This window comes from Oncorhynchus nerka, linkage group LG26 (assembly GCF_034236695.1).
Source record: "Oncorhynchus nerka isolate Pitt River linkage group LG26, Oner_Uvic_2.0, whole genome shotgun sequence".
Taxonomy (NCBI): domain Eukaryota; kingdom Metazoa; phylum Chordata; class Actinopteri; order Salmoniformes; family Salmonidae; genus Oncorhynchus; species Oncorhynchus nerka.
Window position 1 is genome coordinate 36,761,719 of NC_088421.1, and position 18,597 is coordinate 36,780,315.

At 48.4% G+C, this 18,597-nt stretch overlaps 1 protein-coding gene across 1 annotated transcript in view; it reads right to left on the minus strand.

Moving 5' to 3' along the window:
• coro7 (coronin 7) overlaps positions 1-18,597 on the minus strand; it is a 292,664-nt gene that overhangs the window by 13,244 nt on the left and 260,823 nt on the right. Inside the window, exons 10-22 of the mRNA XM_065010595.1 lie at positions 11,632-11,686; positions 11,457-11,514; positions 10,318-10,463; positions 9,999-10,094; positions 8,739-8,846; positions 7,933-8,089; positions 5,999-6,174; positions 5,439-5,634; positions 4,977-5,119; positions 4,618-4,722; positions 4,448-4,533; positions 3,975-4,116; positions 63-152 (exon numbers count right to left, since the gene is read on the minus strand). Of these exons, the coding sequence (XP_064866667.1) occupies positions 63-152; positions 3,975-4,116; positions 4,448-4,533; positions 4,618-4,722; positions 4,977-5,119; positions 5,439-5,634; positions 5,999-6,174; positions 7,933-8,089; positions 8,739-8,846; positions 9,999-10,094; positions 10,318-10,463; positions 11,457-11,514; positions 11,632-11,686 (1,558 nt within the window). The remainder of the gene's footprint in view (positions 1-62; positions 153-3,974; positions 4,117-4,447; positions 4,534-4,617; positions 4,723-4,976; positions 5,120-5,438; positions 5,635-5,998; positions 6,175-7,932; positions 8,090-8,738; positions 8,847-9,998; positions 10,095-10,317; positions 10,464-11,456; positions 11,515-11,631; positions 11,687-18,597) is intronic.

Sequence of the window (18,597 nt, forward strand, 5' to 3'; positions counted from 1 at the left end):
GGAAATGAGAAAAGGAAGAGGGAAAAGCAGAGATGTAAATGCTGTTAACATAAAGTCTATACCTTGTGGGGCTCTGAGGAGTTGAAGCTGGCACATTCCAGGAAATAGGGAGCTTCTGGCACTATCTCAAAGATGTACACTCGCGTGTCACCCTGGTAAATGTAAACAACAACAACAATGGCGGTATAGGTTTACTCGTGTCAAAGTCTGGGTATGGGGAGTCAGTATGGATCTACCAATCCACCACCACCAACATTAGCCCGGTCCCAGATAGTTTTTTGTTGTCTACTAGACATAGGAGTTGGCAAGACAGCACAAACATATCGGGAACCAGGCTAGGCAGGCATTATTATCATGAAGCACAAGAGTCTGTAACAGACTTTTAACATCAAGTCAATATGGGCTCTATTTTCTTCTATCCAAAAGAAATGCTCAGGTAGTATCACTTTTTCACTTCATTTCATTACAGTCCCAACGGTGTGATTTGTTTGATCGTAGCTAGCTACATAGCCGTCTTTGTTTCAAAGATAATTGTGTAGTCTAGAGCGATTTTCTAGGTTAGCTAGCCAGCTATTGTCGTTCTCCTACGCAACGTAACGTAACCAACACTGCTAGCTAGCCAGCTAGCTCCCGATAAGCAGCATTGTAGAAACTTCACACTCAACGGTACGACTTGATTAGGGTAGTGTCAACAACGCAGCTAGCCTACCCCAGCAGTACTCTATCATTTTAATCATTTTAGTCAATTAGATTCTTGCTACGTAAGCTTAACTTTCTGAACATTCGAGACGTGTAGTCCACTTGTCATTCCAATCTCCTCTGCATTAGCGTAGCCTCTTCTCTAGCCTGTCAACTATGTGTCTGTCTATCCCTGTTCTCTCCTCTCTGCACAGACCATACAAACGCTCCACACCGCATGGCCGCAGCCACCCTAATCTGGTGGTCCCAGCGCGCACGACCCACGTGGAGTTCCAGGTCTCCGGTAGCCTCTGGAACTGCCGATCTGCGGCCAACAAGGCAGAGTTCATCTCAGCCTATGTCTCCCTCCAGTCCCTCGACTTCTTGGCTCTGACGGAAACATGGATCACCACAGACAACACCGCTACTCCTACTGCTCTCTCTTCGTCCGCCCACGTGCTCTCGCACACCCCGAGAGCTTCTGGTCAGCGGGGTGGTGGCACCGGGATCCTCATCTCTCCCAAGTGGTCATTCTCTCTTTCTCCCTTACCCATCTGTCTATCGCCTCCTTTGAATTCCATGCTGTCACAGTTACCAGCCCTTTCAAGCTTAACATCCTTATCATTTATCGCCCTCCAGGTTCCCTCGGAGAGTTCATCAATGAGCTTGATGCCTTGATAAGCTCCTTTCCTGAGGACGGCTCACCTCTCACAGTTCTGGGCGACTTTAACCTCCCCACGTCTACCTTTGACTCATTCCTCTCTGCCTCCTTCTTTCCACTCCTCTCCTCTTTTGACCTCACCCTCTCACCTTCCCCCCTACTCACAAGGCAGGCAATACGCTCGACCTCATCTTTACTAGATGCTGTTCCTCCACTAACCTCACTGCAACTCCCCTCCAAGTCTCCGACCACTACCTTGTATCCTTTTCCCTCTCGCTCTCATCCAACACTTCCCACACTGCCCCCACTCGGATGGTATCGCGCCGTCCCAACCTTCGCTCTCTCTCCCCGCTACTCTCTCCTCTTCCATCCTATCATCTCTTCCCTCTGCTCAAACCTTCTCCAACCTATCTCCTGATTCTGCCTCCTCAACCCTCCTCTCCTCCCTTTCTGCATCCTTTGACTCTCTATGTCCCCTATCCTCCAGGCCGGCTCGGTCCTCCCCTCCCGCTCCGTGGCTCGACGACTCATTGCGAGCTCACAGAACAGGGCTCCGGGCAGCCGAGCGGAAATGGAGGAAAACTCGCCTCCCTGCAGACCTGGCATCCTTTCACTCCCTCCTCTCTACATTTTCCTCCTCTGTCTCTGCTGCTAAAGCCACTTTCTACCACTCTAAATTCCAAGCATCTGCCTCTAACCCTAGGAAGCTCTTTGCCACCTTCTCCTCCCTCTTGAATCCTCCTCCCCCTCCCCCTCCTCCCTCTCTGCAGATGACTTCGTCAACCATTTTGAAAAGAAGGTCGACGACATCCGATCCTCGTTTGCTAAGTCAAACGACACCGCTGGTTCTGCTCACACTGCCCTACCCTGTGCTCTGACCTCTTTCTCCCCTCTCTCTCCAGATGACATCTCACGTCTTGTGACGGCCGGCCGCCCAACAACCTGCCCGCTTGACCCTATCCCCTCCTCTCTTCTCCAGACCATCTCCGGTGACCTTCTCCCTTACCTCACCTCGCTCATCAACTCATCCCTGACCGCTGGCTACGTCCCTCCCGTCTTCAAGAGAGCGAGAGTTGCACCCCTTCTGAAAAAACCTACACTCGATCCCTCCGATGTCAACAACTACAGACCAGTATCCCTTCTTTCTTTTCTCTCCAAAACTCTTGAACGTGCCGTCCTTGGCCAGCTCTCCCGCTATCTCTCTCAGAATGACCTTCTTGATCCAAATCAGTCAGGTTTCAAGACTAGTCATTCAACTGAGACTGCTCTTCTCTGTATCACGGAGGCGCTCCGCACTGCTAAAGCTAACTCTCTCTCCTCTGCTCTCATCCTTCTAGACCTATCGGCTGCCTTCGATACTGTGAACCATCAGATCCTCCTCTCCACCCTCTCCGAGTTGGGCATCTCCGGCGCGGCCCACGCTTGGATTGCGTCCTACCTGACAGGTCGCTCCTACCAGGTGGCGTGGCGAGAATCCGTCTCCTCACCACGTGCTCTCACCACTGGTGTCCCCCAGGGCTCTGTTCTAGGCCCTCTCCTATTCTCGCTATACACCAAGTCACTTGGCTCTGTCATAACCTCACATGGTCTCTCCTATCATTGCTATGCAGACGACACACAATTAATCTTCTCCTTTCCCCCTTCTGACGACCAGGTGGCGAATCGCATCTCTGCATGTCTGGCAGACATATCAGTGTGGATGACGGATCATCACCTCAAGCTGAACCTCGGCAAGACGGAGCTGCTCTTCCTCCCGGGAAGGACTGCCCGTTCCATGATCTCGCCATCACGGTTGACAACTCCATTGTGTCCTCGTCCCAGAGCGCTAAGAACCTTGGCGTGATCCTGGACAACACCCTGTCGTTCTCAAATAACATCAAGGCGGTGGCCCGTTCCTGTAGGTTCATGCTCTACAACATCCGCAGAGTACGACCCTGCCTCACACAGGAAGCGGCGCAGGTCCTAATCCAGGCACTTGTCATCTCCCGTCTGGATTACTGCAACTCGCTGTTGGCTGGGCTCCCTGCCTGTGCCATTAAACCCCTACAACTTATCCAGAACGCCGCAGCCCGTCTGGTGTTCAACCTTCCCAAGTTCTCTCACGTCACCCCGCTCCTCCGCTCTCTCCACTGGCTTCCAGTTGAAGCTCGCATCCGCTACAAGACCATGGTGCTTGCCTACGGAGCTGTGAGGGGGAACGGCACCTCACTACCTCCAGGCTCTGATCAGGCCCTACACCCAAACAAGGGCACTGCGTTCATCCACCTCTGGCCTGCTCGCCTCCCTACCACTGAGGAAGTACAGTTCCCGCTCAGCCCAGTCAAAACTGTTCGCTGCTCTGGCCCCCCAATGGTGGAACAAACTCCCTCACGACGCCAGGACAGCGGAGTCAATCACCACCTTCCGGAGACACCTGAAACCCCACCTCTTTAAGGAATACCTAGGATAGGATAAAGTAATCCTTCTCCCCCTCCCCCCTTAAAAGACCTAGATGCACTATTGTAAAGTGGCTGTTCCACTGGATGTCATAAGGTGAAAGCACCAATTTGTAAGTCGCTCTGGATAAGAGCGTCTGCTAAATGACTTAAATGTAAATGTAAATGTAATGTTTATTTGTTTGTTTGTTGTCGTTTACCTTTCCGGTGAGGATGACGATGCTGGTGTCGGGGTCGTAGAAGGGAATGAGGGTGGAGGGTGAGACGTCGGTGGGGGCACTGGCGATGGCCCCGGAGGACAGGGACTCAACGGAGTGCAGGTACAGGGTTCTCTCACTGCGACTGCAGAAACGGGAAAACACATCGGGGGTCAAAGGTGAGGTGAACTGTGGTGACATCATCAATGAGGTCTCGGGTTAGAGGGGTTGTTTTCCTCTTGTTCCACAGGACCATAAAGCCATTGGTGCAGTTTTTTGTGTGAACCAAGATTATGGGTGAACTACATGCCAGACTGAATGGTCATACACACAAACGATGAACTGAATGAACTACATGCCAGACTAAATGGTCATTACACACAAACGATGAACGGAATGAATTAAATGAAGGTAAATGGATTGTTAAGCACAAATTGAAGCTCAACTACCAAACAGAAACACAGAGAAATATTCACCTGTCGAATCCTGACACCATCAGGTATTTGCCGTCACACACCCACACCACACGAGCCCCTCTGTGGCCCTCAGGACCTGCACCCTCCTGCAGAGAGAGAGAGAAGGAGAGATATATGGAAACACTCCAAACAAAAAGGTCCACAACTCCTCAGGTCTCCTGTACACACACCTGTACTGGGTCAGCAGACCTGCGAGGGTCGTAGATACGCAGTATCCCGTCCTTACACACCGTGGCCAGGAGTTTACCATCCGGACTCCACGCCATCCCAAATATCTATATGCACACCAGGCAGGAGACGGAACAGAGAAAGGAACGAGTGAAAAGTTGAAATGAAGCGAAGGAGACAAGCAAAATGCACGTTCCTTATCCATACTGTAGGTAGGATCAATCAATATCCATCCATCCATCATTATTATTATCCCAGATCAATTTTACCACGTCCCTATTCTCTAACAAAACCAGTGGTTCCACCCCCTGCCAATACCAACATTCCTTATGTCCCGCCCCTTTCCCTCCTCCTCCGTCACCTGATCCTGGTGTCCCCGGAGCACTTTGACCTCGTCCCCAGACTCCAGGTTCCACAGGCGCACCGTCTGGTCGTAGGAGGAGGATGCCAGCAGGCCCGACGCCAGGGGGTGGAACTTGACTGAGTAGATCTTCTCAGTGTGGCCTGTGATTGGTCAAAACCCCTGTCACTCACTCACATTCTATCAAGATATGATTTATTTATATTGATAGATTCAGTAGTCACACAGTATACGGCTATATATAAGGATAATAAGACGCACGGTAGCAAATTGCATACATCTTGTTCATTTCATTTCTGTCACTCATTGAATGAAGGATAGAGTACTGATACATATGTGGCTACATTCACTCACACATCTACATATCAGATATTTCACATTGGACCCCAAAAGCCCCAGCTCTGAGTCTAACTCCATTCAATTGAATTCTACTTTACTTGGCCCGTGTGGAGTGTGTCTTACCCTGCAGGATGGTCTCTGGCTCAGTCAGGGTCTCTGTCAGACCCCCCTCAGGCACCTGCCACACACGGAGCTTAGCATCCTCGCCCGCCACCACCAGCCTGTGACTGTTGAAGGGGTCCCAAGAGAAGTCCGCCACGTTGACAGAGTTCTGGATGGTGGGCAGGCCCGTGTCCGCTAGCTTCCCAGCCTGAGACAACTGAGGAGGGGGGCAGTGAGATACATCCCTCTTTCTTTAATGTGTGAACCAATAAAGCCACATCTTTGGTCTAATATGGTGGCAGAAATCCTAAATGACTATTTACACTATTCATTCCTATTATTTGATGACATTCTACTGTATATGTAATTCATATTATTTCATGTTAGTTGAAGTGTTGTCTACTCCCCTCCAACTAATAAGACACAGCCATAAAACACCCTCATTTTAGCAGAACTCTGCTTTCTTGGCCAGGGCTCACTTAAAAAAAGATAAAGATAAGGACAAATAAAAATAACTAAAAGAATACTACAATATTTTGGATAAAGACACATTATCTTCCATTTTCTAAGTGTGGAAGTACCTCAAAGATGGCGATCTGACCCCCGGCGGTGGCGAGGGGCACAGCCACGCGATGGCGGTTGGCACAGAAGCCATCACACTCCCCGGGCGTGGTGAGGTTGAGCCCCTTCAGGTTGGTGAAGTGGGTGTCTCTGTGAAGCACCGCACCCTGCAGGTGACGAAACTTACTGCTGGGACCTGGGGGAGGAGGAGAGGGAGGGAGAGGGAGGAGGAGGAGAGGGAGGGAGAGGGAGAGAGAGGGAGGAGGAGGAGAGGGAGGGAGAGAAGGGAGGAGGAAGAGGAGAGGGAGGAAGAGGGAGAGAGAGGGGGAGGAGGAGGGAGGGAGGGAGGGAGGGAGGGAGGGAGAGGGAGAGAGAGGGAGGAGGAGAGGGAGGGAGGAGGAGAGGGAGGGATGAAGGGAGAGGGAGAGAGAGAGGGAGGAGGAGAGGGAGGGAGAGGGAGGAGGAGGAGAGGGAGGGAGGGAGAGAGAGGGAGGAGGAGGAGAGGGAGGGAGGGAGAGGGAGAGAGAGAGAGGGAGGAGGAGAGGGAGGGAGAGGGAGAGAGAGGGAGAGGGAGGAGGAGGAGAGGGAGAGAGAGGGAGGAGGAGGAGAGGGAGAGAGAGGGAGGAGGAGGAGAGGGAGAGAGAGGGAGGAGGAGGAGAGGGAGGGAAAGAGGGAGAGGAGGAGAAGAGGGAGGGAGAGGGGGAGAGAGGGAGGGGAGGAGGAGAGGGAGGAGGAGGAGAGGGAGGGAGAGAGAGGGAGGAGGAGAGGGAGAGGGAGGGAGGGAGGAAGGGAGAGGGAGAGAGAGGGAGGAGGAGGAGAGGGAGGGAGGGAGAGGGTGAGAGAGGGAGGAGGAGGAGAGGGAGGGAGGGAGAGGGAGGAGGAGAGGGAGGGTGAGGGAGGAGGAGGAGAGGGAGGGAGGGAGAGGGAGGAGGAGGGAGGGAGAGGGAGAGGGAGAGAGGGAGGGAGAGGGAGGGAGAGGGAGGAGGAGAGGGAGGGAGAGGGAGGAGAGGGAGGAGAGGGAGGGAGAGAGAGGGAGGAGGAGGAGAGGGAGGAGGAGGAGAGGGAGAGAGAGGGAGGAGGAGAGGGAGGGAAAGAGGGAGAGAGAGGGAGGAGGAGAAGAGGGAGGGAGAGGGGGAGGAGGAGGAGAGGGAGGAGGAGGAGAGGGAGGGAGAGAGAGGGAGGAGGCGGAGAGGGAGAGAGAGGGGGTGAGGAGGAGAGCAGGGTGATTTTAGACCTTAGCTACATTATTTGTAACCTGGGTCTTGTTCATTAGGCACAAACCTGAAGACATTATTTACAATGATGTACCTGGTCCAATAAGAAATGCTTGTTTTAGTTTTCTGTTGCGAAACATTTTGTTACGCAGTACCCAATGAACACAACCCAGGTATATTATTAGTAACCTAGTCCCATACTATATGTGCTGTGGTTAACAAACAAGTTGGTTACAGCACATTTAGAATGGTAACAGGCTACATCAGACAGGGGATACTGGCAGTGTGCCTGGTCCCAGATCTGTTTGTGCTGTCTTGATATGCTAGCAGTGTGTAGGATTGGATCGTCAGACAGGTTCAGATTAGTCCAAACCACCAACTCTCTCTCTCACACAGTTCAGTTGTAAATACAGCTCAAACCAACAGTCAGCAGGACATTATAATAAGATAATGACAAGGTAGGGAAATGAGATGAGAGATGAGAGAGAGAGCCTTACCTAGCATTGAGACTGACACTGTCAAATCTTACATAACATACTTCCTAATACCATAACCGGATATGTAACACGGAGCATTGTGGGTAATGTAGTACCACTACAGTTTCCCAAAACAGCTTTACTCAACATGTTGCTGATGGGTAAAGATGTGTGTGTGGTGTGTGTATGTGTGTGTATTCACGTATAGGTGTGTTTGTGTGTGTGTGAGACGGAGCACTGCTACTGTTTCCCAAACAGCCTTACCCAACATGCTGCTGATGGCTTTGGCACTCTGGCTGGGGCTGGGGAGGAAGCCTGAGGAGAGGCCAGAGGTGGAGGAGGGGGAGCGGGTCGGGGCAGCACTGCTGCTGGTGGAGCTCAGGGGACTGCTGGAGGTGGAGCAGCCTCGCACTGGAGCCTCCTGGAGAGGAAGAACAACAGTAATACATATACAATCATATAATTAAACAATTAGGCCCGAGGGGGTGTGGTATATGGCCAATATACTACTGCTAAGGGTTTTTCTGATGCATAACACAACGCGGAGTGCCTGGATACAGCCCTTAGCCGTGGTATGTTGGCAACATATCACAAACCCCCGAGGTGCCTTATTGCAAAAATAAATTGGTTACCAACGTAATTAGAGCAGTAAAAACAATTGTTTTGTCATACCAGTGGTATATGGTCTGATATACCACGGCTTTCAGCCAATCAGCAACAGGGCCGAATCACCCAGTGTACATATCCAATATAGTGTATAAGGTCTGATTAATATAAAATACTTTCTAGAGAGAAGGAATAATACTAATAATATGGTCACTAAACCAATTGTTTAACAAACCATGAACAGAGGGAATGAGGGAACGGAGGGAATGAGGGAACGGAGGGAATGAGGGAACGGAGGGAATGAGGGAGTGGAGAGAACGGAGGGAATGAGGGATTGGAGAGAACGGAGGGAACAGAGGGAATGAGGGAGAGGAGAGAACAGAAGGAATGAGGGAATGGAGGGAGCCAAAAGAGAAATGAAAACGACCCATAGAGGAGGAGAACGGCTGATGCTGGACTCTGACCTCTTTGCTCCTCCCACTGGGCAGCTCTTTCTTAGCAGGCGTCTGATTGGCTGGCTTAGCGTTGTTAGGCTTCTGACGATTGGATGGGTTGACACTAACCTTCTCAACCTGAGAAGACGCCCATGATTGGATGTTTAAAGAACAGCAGGCTATTGGCTTGGTCCTGAAGTACAAACCGCGCCAAAAACCAAGCACTTCTATTGGTACTGTATGCACATTGTATCCAAGTTAGAATACAGATTAGAGTTATATTGTGTAGAGTGTTGGTGGTACATCCAAGTTAGAATACAGATTAGAGTTATATTGTGTAGAGTGATGGTGGTACATTAGAGTTATATTGTGTAGAGTGATGGTGGTACATTAGAGTTATATTGTGTAGAGTGATGGTGGTACATTAGAGTTATATTGTGTAGAGTGATGGTGGTACATTAGAGTTATATGGTGTAGAGTGATGGTGGTACATTAGAGTTATATGGTGTAGAGTGATGGTGGTACATTAGAGTTATATTGTGTAGAGTGTTGGTGGTACATCCAAGTTAGAATACAGATTAGAGTTATATTGTGTAGAGTGATGGTGGTACATTAGAGTTATATTGTGTAGAGTAATGGTGGTACATTAGAGTTATATTGTGTAGAGTGATGGTGGTACATTAGAGTTATATTGTGTAGAGTGATGGTGGTACATTAGAGTTATATGGTGTAGAGTGATGGTGGTACATTAGAGTTATATGGTGTAGAGTGATGGTGGTACATTAGAGTTATATGGTGTAGAGTGATGGTGGTACATTAGAGTTATATGGTGTAGATGATGGTGGTACATTAGAGTTATATGGTGTAGAGTGATGGTGGTACATTAGAGTTATATGGTGTAGAGTGATGGTGGTACATTAGAGTTATATTGTGTAGAGTGATGGTGGTACATTAGAGTTATATGGTGTAGAGTGATGGTGGTACATTAGAGTTATATGGTGTAGAGTGATGGTGGTACATTAGAGTTATATTGTGTAGAGTGATGGTGGTACATTAGAGTTATATGGTGTAGAGTGATGGTGGTACATTAGAGTTATATGGTGTAGAGTGATGGTGGTACATTAGAGTTATATGGTGTAGAGTGATGGTGGTACATTAGAGTTATATGGTGTAGAGTGATGGTGGTACATTAGAGTTATATGGTGTAGAGTGATGGTGGTACATTAGAGTTATATGGTGTAGAGTGATGGTGGTACATTAGAGTTATATGGTGTAGAGTGATGGTGGTACCTGTTTCTCGCCACCTTTCCACCAGTCTGCAGCTGACATGGCAGCCGTCCGGCCCAAGGTGTCTGGGTACAGGTCTCCATGGAACTCCTGTCCTGACTGAATTAAATACACACAAAAGCAGACATACTCTAAAATGGAAGACATAAAGGCTTGTTGAATGGTTGCTCATTCCATAACTTTATTTTCCTCAGTGACTACAAAGACACTATTGCCAAGTCCCCCCCCATCAGTTTAGAAACAAGTACAGGGACAGAACTGTTGCCATGACATCAAAATGACAGATGGATCTGCTGTTACAGTAGCCTGAGAGATACTGGACCTTGCGGGGCACGTGGTAGTTGATTGGCACGATGAAGCTGTCCGTCAGCTGCAGGACCCGCATGACCTCACAGGACATGACATCCAATGCCAACTTGGGTACCATGGCAACGCCTCGCGTTGGGGCGTCCGTCAGACAGTGGCTCACTGGAGAGAAAGAGATGAGGAGAGAATAAGAGGGAGAAAGAAGTAGAGATTAGAGGACAGACCTGGGTGAGAGGGAGTGTGAGAGGTAGGAGGACAGACATGGGTGTGTGAGAGGTAGCAGGACAGACATGGGTGTGTGAGAGGTAGTAGGACAGACCTGGGTGTGTGAGAGGGAGTGGGAGAGGTAAGAGGACAGACCTGGGTGGGTGAGAGGTAGCAGGACAGACCTGGGTGTGTGAGAGGTAGTAGGACAGACCTGGGTGTGTGAGAGGTAGTAGGACAGACCTGGGTGTGTGAGAGGTAGTAGGACAGACCTGGGTGTGTGAGAGGGAGTGGGAGAGGTAAGAGGACAGACCTGGGTGTGTGAGAGGTAGTAGGACAGACATGGGTGTGTGAGAGGGAGTGGGAGAGGTAAGAGGACAGACCTGGGTGTGTGAGAGGTAGCAGGACAGACCTGGGTGTGTGAGAGGTAGGAGGACAGACATGGGTGTGTGAGAGGTAGCAGGACAGACCTGGGTGTGTGAGAGGTAGTAGGACAGACCTGGGTGTGTGAGAGGGAGTGGGAGAGGTAAGAGGACAGACCTGGGTGTGTGAGAGAGGGAGTGGGAGAGGTAGGAGGACAGACCTGGGTGTGTGAGAGGTAGGAGGACAGACCTGGGTGTGTGAGAGGTAGGAGGACAGACCTGGGTGTGTGAGAGAGGGAGTGGGAGAGGTAGGAGGACAGACCTGGGTGTGTGAGAGGTAGGAGGACAGACCTGGGTGTGTGAGAGGTAGGAGGACAGACCTGGGTGTGTGACAGGTAGGAGGACAGACCTGGGTGTGTGACAGGTAGGAGGACAGACCTGGGTGTGTGAGAGGTAGGAGGACAGACATGGGTGTGTGAGAGAGGGAGTGGGAGACGTAGGAGGACAGACCTGGGTGTGTGAGAGAGGGAGTGGGAGAGGTAGGAGGACAGTATTGGAAAATGAACAACCACTGAAGATCTGTCCTTACCTTGGGAAAGGAATGGTTCAGTGGCAGACACCTCGAAGCAGTCAATGACACTATCTCCCTATGGAAGAGAGAACAAAGCTGACATGTATTTACTGAGGAAGATAATAGTAAAATATGAAATGAAGCCAGCTGCCTTCATACTATCTGTTAAGGGAGACAACAAACTACATCTTACCATCCCAGATACTGTGAGGAGGCCTGAGTCAGGGTCAAACAAAGGCATCAGGGTCCTGAGAATGGAGAAGAGGGGGGAAGATGGAGAGGGAGTAGAGGGAGAAGAGAGAGAGCAGGGAGAAGAGAGAGAGAGTAGAGGGATGAGAGAGAGAGGAAAGAGAGAGTATAGAAGGAGGAGAGAGAGGAAAGAGAGAGTGTAGAAGGAGGAGAGAGAGAGTAGAGGGAAGAGGGAGTAGAGGAGAGAGTGAGTAGAGGGAGAAGAGAGAGAGCAGGGAGAAGAGAGAGAGTAGAGGGAGAAGAGAGAGGGAGTAGAGGGAGAAGAGAGAGAGCATGGAGAGAGAGAGAGAGAGAGAGAGAGAGAGAGAGAGAGAGAGAGAGAGGAGGGGGAAGAGCGAGAGTGAGAGAGAGAGAGAGAGAGAGAGAGAGAGAGAGAGAGAGAGAGAGAGAGAGAGAGGAGGGGGAGGAGAGAGAGAGGAGGGGGAGGAGAGAGAGAAGAGGGGAAAAGATACAAAGAGAGAGAAGATTTTCAACAAGTTGCAAAACAAGTTGAATCAATCACAAAAATCAACAGGCCAGTTTACTGTAGTTTCAATCACCAACCACTAGATGGGAAACACACCACACACAGGAGAAATACTACATGTCGTAGTTCAGTACTATGAACCTTAACTTGCACTGCAGATATCCTCCCTCAGCAATATGTTATTATATTTTTATTTGGCTAATTAGCTGGTCATTATAAAGAATAACAACATATTCATCAAAGCAAGCACAAAAACATTTCTGGCATTAAACTACAAATTGAGCACAAAAATTCTACACACACACACACACACACACACACACACACACACACACACACACACATATTCAGAGCAGTGTCCAGGGGACTTCCTGTAATAGAGTCAGAAGGGAAGTGGTGTGTGAGGTCACAGCTTCACATCACAGTCCCTCCATGAGAATGACAGAGCAAGGCATCATGGTCAGAGAGAGAGGAGGACAGACAGACCGTGATAGATGGTTGTTGATAGTGAGGAAGATGTAGAGGTGGAGGGTCTGATAAAAACACAGACCTTTCAGAATATCTGTTCTATGTTATATATCTATATTTATCTGAACGTTCCACAACGCTGTGCCCCACTGAACACAACTGGCTGGTCAATTAGGCCCATTCTATGGCTGAATGTCACACACCAACACACGCACACACAAATCAACCACATTGAGTGGTGATGTCATGATGTATAAATATGAATCTAATGACAGACTGGAGTAGACTGACTGTTCTCCCTGATACGGCTGACTAAAGGGACACGGAACTGTCTGTGTCTGTGTGTGTCTGTCTGTGTGTGTCTGTCTGTGTGTGTCTGTGTGTGTCTGTCTGTCTGTCTGTCTGTCTGTGTGTCTGTGTGTGTGTGTGTGTGTGTGTGTGTGTGTGTGTGTGTGTAACCCAAAGCAAACAGCAAATAGACATCCAGAGTTGAACTCTGAGAAGCTGAATGAGAACAAGGACATGTTGTACATACTGACTTCTGGAAAAGTGCTGTGATTGGTCCCTTGTTCAAACCAAGGTGTTTTGGTTGTTTTTGATGTAAGTGGAACTGAATAGGGGCCCCGCTATCCCCTATTTCCATCTCCCTCTCTCACACACACACACCTCTCTTTCTCTCACAGTCCTGCCGATTGGACTGAACCCCTCCATCTACCCACCCCAGCCCTGTGAAGTCAGTGAGGGGCGGCCACGCTTCGTTAGTGCCTCTCTGTGTTCCCATGTCCAAGTCAGTCCACAGGGAGCCCCTCCATTCCCACACCCCCTTGTTCCGTCCACCTCTCTCTCCCTCCCTCACCCTCCTCCATGTCTCCAATAGGTGCAATACCAGTTATGTCTGCAAATGGCCCTTTCTCTCATTCTCTTATCTCTGTATGTTTATCTTGTGTTTTCTCACACTATCCCATAGGAGAAACTTACACCAATCACACAGCTGAATAATGGAGTTCTGGCCTTATCACAGATCATCCATACTGTTTTCTACAGTGGTCACGCTCCACAGCACTGGGACTGGAGTGCATTTTCCCACACACACACACACACACACGGACCAATGACTGTATATGTGAATGAACAAAGCCATCTATCACGTCATTCATATATAAGTAGGAATAAAGTGACTAGGCCACAGGATAGATAATAAACGGTAGCAGCAGTGTATGTGATGAGTCCAAAGAGTGTAAAAAGGGTCAATGCAGATACACCTTACACCTGACTGGGTGTTACGTTCATGTTGAGCTCACAGTGCTTTGAGATGTGACACCTTACACCTGACTGGGTGTTACGTTCATGTTGAGCTCACAGTGTTTTGAGATGTGACACCTTACACCTGACTGGGAGTTACGTTCATGTTGAGCTCACAGTGCTTTGAGATGTGACACCTTACACCTGACTGGGTGTTACGTTCATGTTGAGCTCACAGTGCTTTGAGATGTGACACCTTACACCTGACTGGGATTTACGTTCATGTTGAGCTCACGGTGCTTTGAGATGTGACACCTTACACCTGATTGGGAGTTACGTTCATGTTGAGCTCACAGTGCTTTGAGATGTGACACCTTACACCTGACTGGGAGTTACGTTCATGTTGAGCTCACAGTGCTTTGAGATGTGACACCTTACACCTGACTGGGAGTTACGTTCATGTTGAGCTCACAGTGCTTTGAGATGTGACACCTTACAAAAATATATATATATATTTTTCATTCCCATGGTATACTGTCTGTAATAACATGGCTTTCAGCCAATGAGAATTCAGGGCTTGAACAACCCAGTTTATAATTGTTTTTAGAACACACAGGACAAATTCCTCGTCTGTCTCTTTTCACCACTGAAGGTCACATGCAGGTGGTCAGTGCTTTGTTTATATTCTCTGCATACAATGCATTCAGAAAGTATTCAGACCCCTTGATGTTTTCCACATTTTGTTATGTTACAGCCTTATTCTAAAATGGATGACATTTTTTTGTCCCCTCATCAGTATACACACAATACCCCATAACGACAAAGAAAAAACAGATTTTAAAGATTTTTGAAAATGTATTCTAATTAAAAACCAGAAATATCACATTTACGTAAGTACTCAGACCCTTTACTCAGTACTTTGTTGAAGCACCTTTGGCAGCGAATACTGCCTCAAGTCTTCTTCCTTCTTTCTGACATTCTGAGACTTGTCCTGAAGCCACTCCTGCTTTGTCTTGGCTGTGTGCTTAGGGTCTTTGTCCTATTGGAAGGTGAACCTTCGCCCCAGTCTGAGGTCCTGAGCGTTCTGGAGCAGGTTTTCATCAAGGATCTGTCTGTACTTTTCTCCGTTCATCTTTACCTCGAGCTTGACTCCCAGTCCCTGCCGCTGAAAAACATCCCCACAGCATGATGCTGCCACCACCATGCTTCACCGTAGGGATGGTGCCAGGTTTCCTCAAGACGTGAAGCTTGGCATTCAGGAGTTCAAACTTGGTTTCATCAGACCAGAGAATCCTGTTTCTCATAGTCTGAGAGTCCTTAAGGTGCCTTTTGGCAAACTCCAAGCGGGCTGTCGTGCCTTTTACTGAGGAGTGGCTTCCATCTGGCCACTCTACTATAAAGGCCTGATTGGTGGAGTGCTGCAGAGATGGTTGTCCTTCTGGAAGGTTCTCCCATCTCCACAGAGGAACTCCGGAGCTCTGTCAGAATGACCTTTCGGGTTCTTGGTCACCTCTCCAACCAAGGTTTTTGCTCTTACATGCACGGTCAACCGTGGGACCTTATATAGACAGGTGTGTGCTTTTCCAAATCATGTCCAATCAACTGAATTTACCACGGGTGGACTCCGATCAAGTTGTAGAAACATCTCAAGAATGATCAATGGAAACAGGATGCACCTGAGCTCAATTTCGAGTCTCATAGTAAAGGGTTTGAATACTTATGTAAGGTATTTCTGGTTTTGCTAAAATGTTGTTTTTTAAAGAAGAAAAAAACACGTTTTTGCTTTGTCATTATGGGGTATTGTGTAGATTGATGATGTAAAAAATATATTTAATATGTTTTCAAATAAGGCTGTAATGTAACACAATGTGGAAAAAGCGAAGGGGTCTGAATACTTTCCGAATTCACTGTACTTCAACCTAACCGGATAACATTAGAACATTAGGGAGAAAACTATGATTCACAAATGGATCTGTGATTCCAACTCAACGGCCAAATAATTCCCCCACAGGAAAGAATGAGAGGGCTCACCAAGACAAATAAAGGGAGAGAGATTGAGATGGTTTAGCAGGTTCTGGGCAAAGAGCCATGGAGCACATTTTCACCTCAACATTAAGACCCATTCTGAGGCACAAGGCATCTGCTTCCATCATGGGTCTAACATTTATCTTTCTGCACTACAATCACCCCCCCACCCCACCACCCCAAAGACGAACCACACACATCACACACTCCACCCCCCCAAAGACGAACCACACACACACATCACACACTCCACCCCTCCCACACAACAGATCCCCTGGTGTTAGAGAAGGATCCCCATGGCTTCAGTATGTCAGCTTCCAGTTTATCAGAGATGAGAGAAAACAGAAGGAGAAAGGAGGAGAACCCCCTCTTCAGCTTAGCCATCACCTCATCGCTCCTCCAGAGAGCTACAACAACCTTACAGCCCTTCAAATGACCTTCCACACATGACAGGAACCTTCAGCACCGCTAGATAGGACTACGTTATGTGTGGAGATAGAGAGAGAGAGTTTGTGTGACTGTGTGTACTGCAAGTATGTGTGTGTTCATACTGTCAGTGAGTGTGTGTTTAACCTCAGCTCAGAAAGATGATGAAATGAGTCTGAATGAGGAGAGTACAGTAGATAGAGTCTGAATGAGGAGAGTACAGTAGATAGAGTCTGAATGAGGAGAGTACAGTAGATAGAGTCTGGATGAGGAGAGTACAGTAGATAGAGTCTGAATGAGGAGAGTACAGTAGATAGAGTCTGAATGAGGAGAGTACAGTAGATAGAGGGAAGAGGAGAGTACAGTAGATAGAGGGAAGAGGAGAGTACAGTAGATAGAGGGATGAGGAGAGTACAGTAGATAGAGTCTGAATGAGGAGAGTACAGTAGATAGAGGGAAGAGGAGAGTAGAGTAGATAGTCTGAATGAGGAGAGTACAGTAGATAGAGTCTGAATGAGGAGAGTACAGTAGATAGAGTCTGAATGAGGAGAGTACAGTAGATAGAGTCTGAATGAGGAGAGTACAGTAGATAGAGTCTGAATGAGGAGAGTACAGTAGATAGAGTCTGAATGAGGAGAGTAGAGTAGATAGAGTCTGAATGAGGAGAGTACAGTAGATAGAGTCTAGAAGAGGAGAGTAGTATGAGGAGAGTACAGTAGATAGAGTCTGAATGAGGAGAGTAGAGTAGATAGAGGGAAGAGGAGAGTACAGTAGATAGAGTCTGAATGAGGAGAGTAGAGTAGAGTAGATAGAGTCTGAATAGATAGAGGAAGAGGAGAGTACAGATAGATAGAGGGAAGAGGAGAGTAGAGTAGATAGAGGGAAGAGGAGAGTAGAGTAGATAGAGGGAAGAGGAGAGTAGACTAGATAGAGGGAAGAGGAGAGTAGACTAGATAGAGGGAAGAGGAGTAAAACAGGGGACAGTCAGACAGAGGGGCAGGTAGATAAAGATACATGGGAAGTGGAGAGGGAAGAGAGTTGGAGAGGGGGAGGAGGTAGGTAGAGAGTGGAGGAGGAGAGTAGGTAGAGAGGGGAGGAGAGAGAGAGAGGGGAAGAAGATAGGTGGAGAAGAGAGAGAGAGATAGAGGGAAGAGGGAGAGGAGAGATAGAGGGAAGAGGAGAGTAGACTAGATAGAGGGAAGAGGAGAGAGAGTAGATAGAGGGAAGAGAGAGAGACTAGTGGAGAGAGTAGAGATAGAGGGGTGGAGAGAGTAGAGGGGAAGAGAGGTAGAGTAGAGTAGAAAGAGGGGAAGAGAGCAAGTACACTAGATGAGGGCCATAGAGCAGCTGAAGATCGGAGACTAGATAGAGGGAAAAATAGTAGATGAGAATGAACAGAAAGAGTCTGAATGAGGAGAGTACGCAGTCATGAACACAGTAGATAGAGGGAAGACGGAAAGTAGACACAGACAGAGGGAAGAGGAGACACACACACAGACACAGACACACTCTCTCTGACGTTTAGGAAGAGGAAAATAGATAGAGCTGTGGATATAAGCTGAGAGGTGAGGTACACTGTGTGTGTAGTAGATAGAGGGAAGAGGTGAGAGTAGTGTGTGTGAGGAGTAGAGTAGCAGGAGAGTACAGCCTTGATAGAGGGAATATCAGTAGACTAGACACAGGAACAGGAGAGTTAGATGGGAAGTTAATTAGACTAGATCAGAGGGATCCAGGATATAGGGAAGAGGCAGAGACTAGATAGAGGGAAACAGGCAGTGAGGCAGACCTAGACTAGATAGACCTACTGATGGGCAGGCCGAGAAGGCAGGCAGGCAGGCAGACAGATAGCGTTGGAACTGTAGTAGCCTGATAGATCAGTATAGCTAGAAAGGCACCTGTCACTACAGTTTGAGTCCTGCCCTGCACCAGCCCCCAGACACAGGCAGGTCTTATCTGGAGCCACTGGGGCAAAGCCAGGCAGGGGGTTAGTGAGTAGTGAGTAATGAGTAGTGAGGGTAGAGAGTACTCACTGGGAAGAGGTCCAATGGAGGGAAGATAGTACAGCAGTAGGCCAGAGGACACTAGTCATTCAGTACACAGAGTACTAATGAATATAGACATCATATACAAAGGTCATACAGGCCAGTCATAGAGTCATACAGAAAGTCAAGCCCTAAGATCTATCTATACTGAACACAAATATAAATGCAACATGTTTACTAAATTATAGATCATATAAGAAAATCAGTCTTTAAAAATGTTTTGGGGCCCTAATCTAAGGAT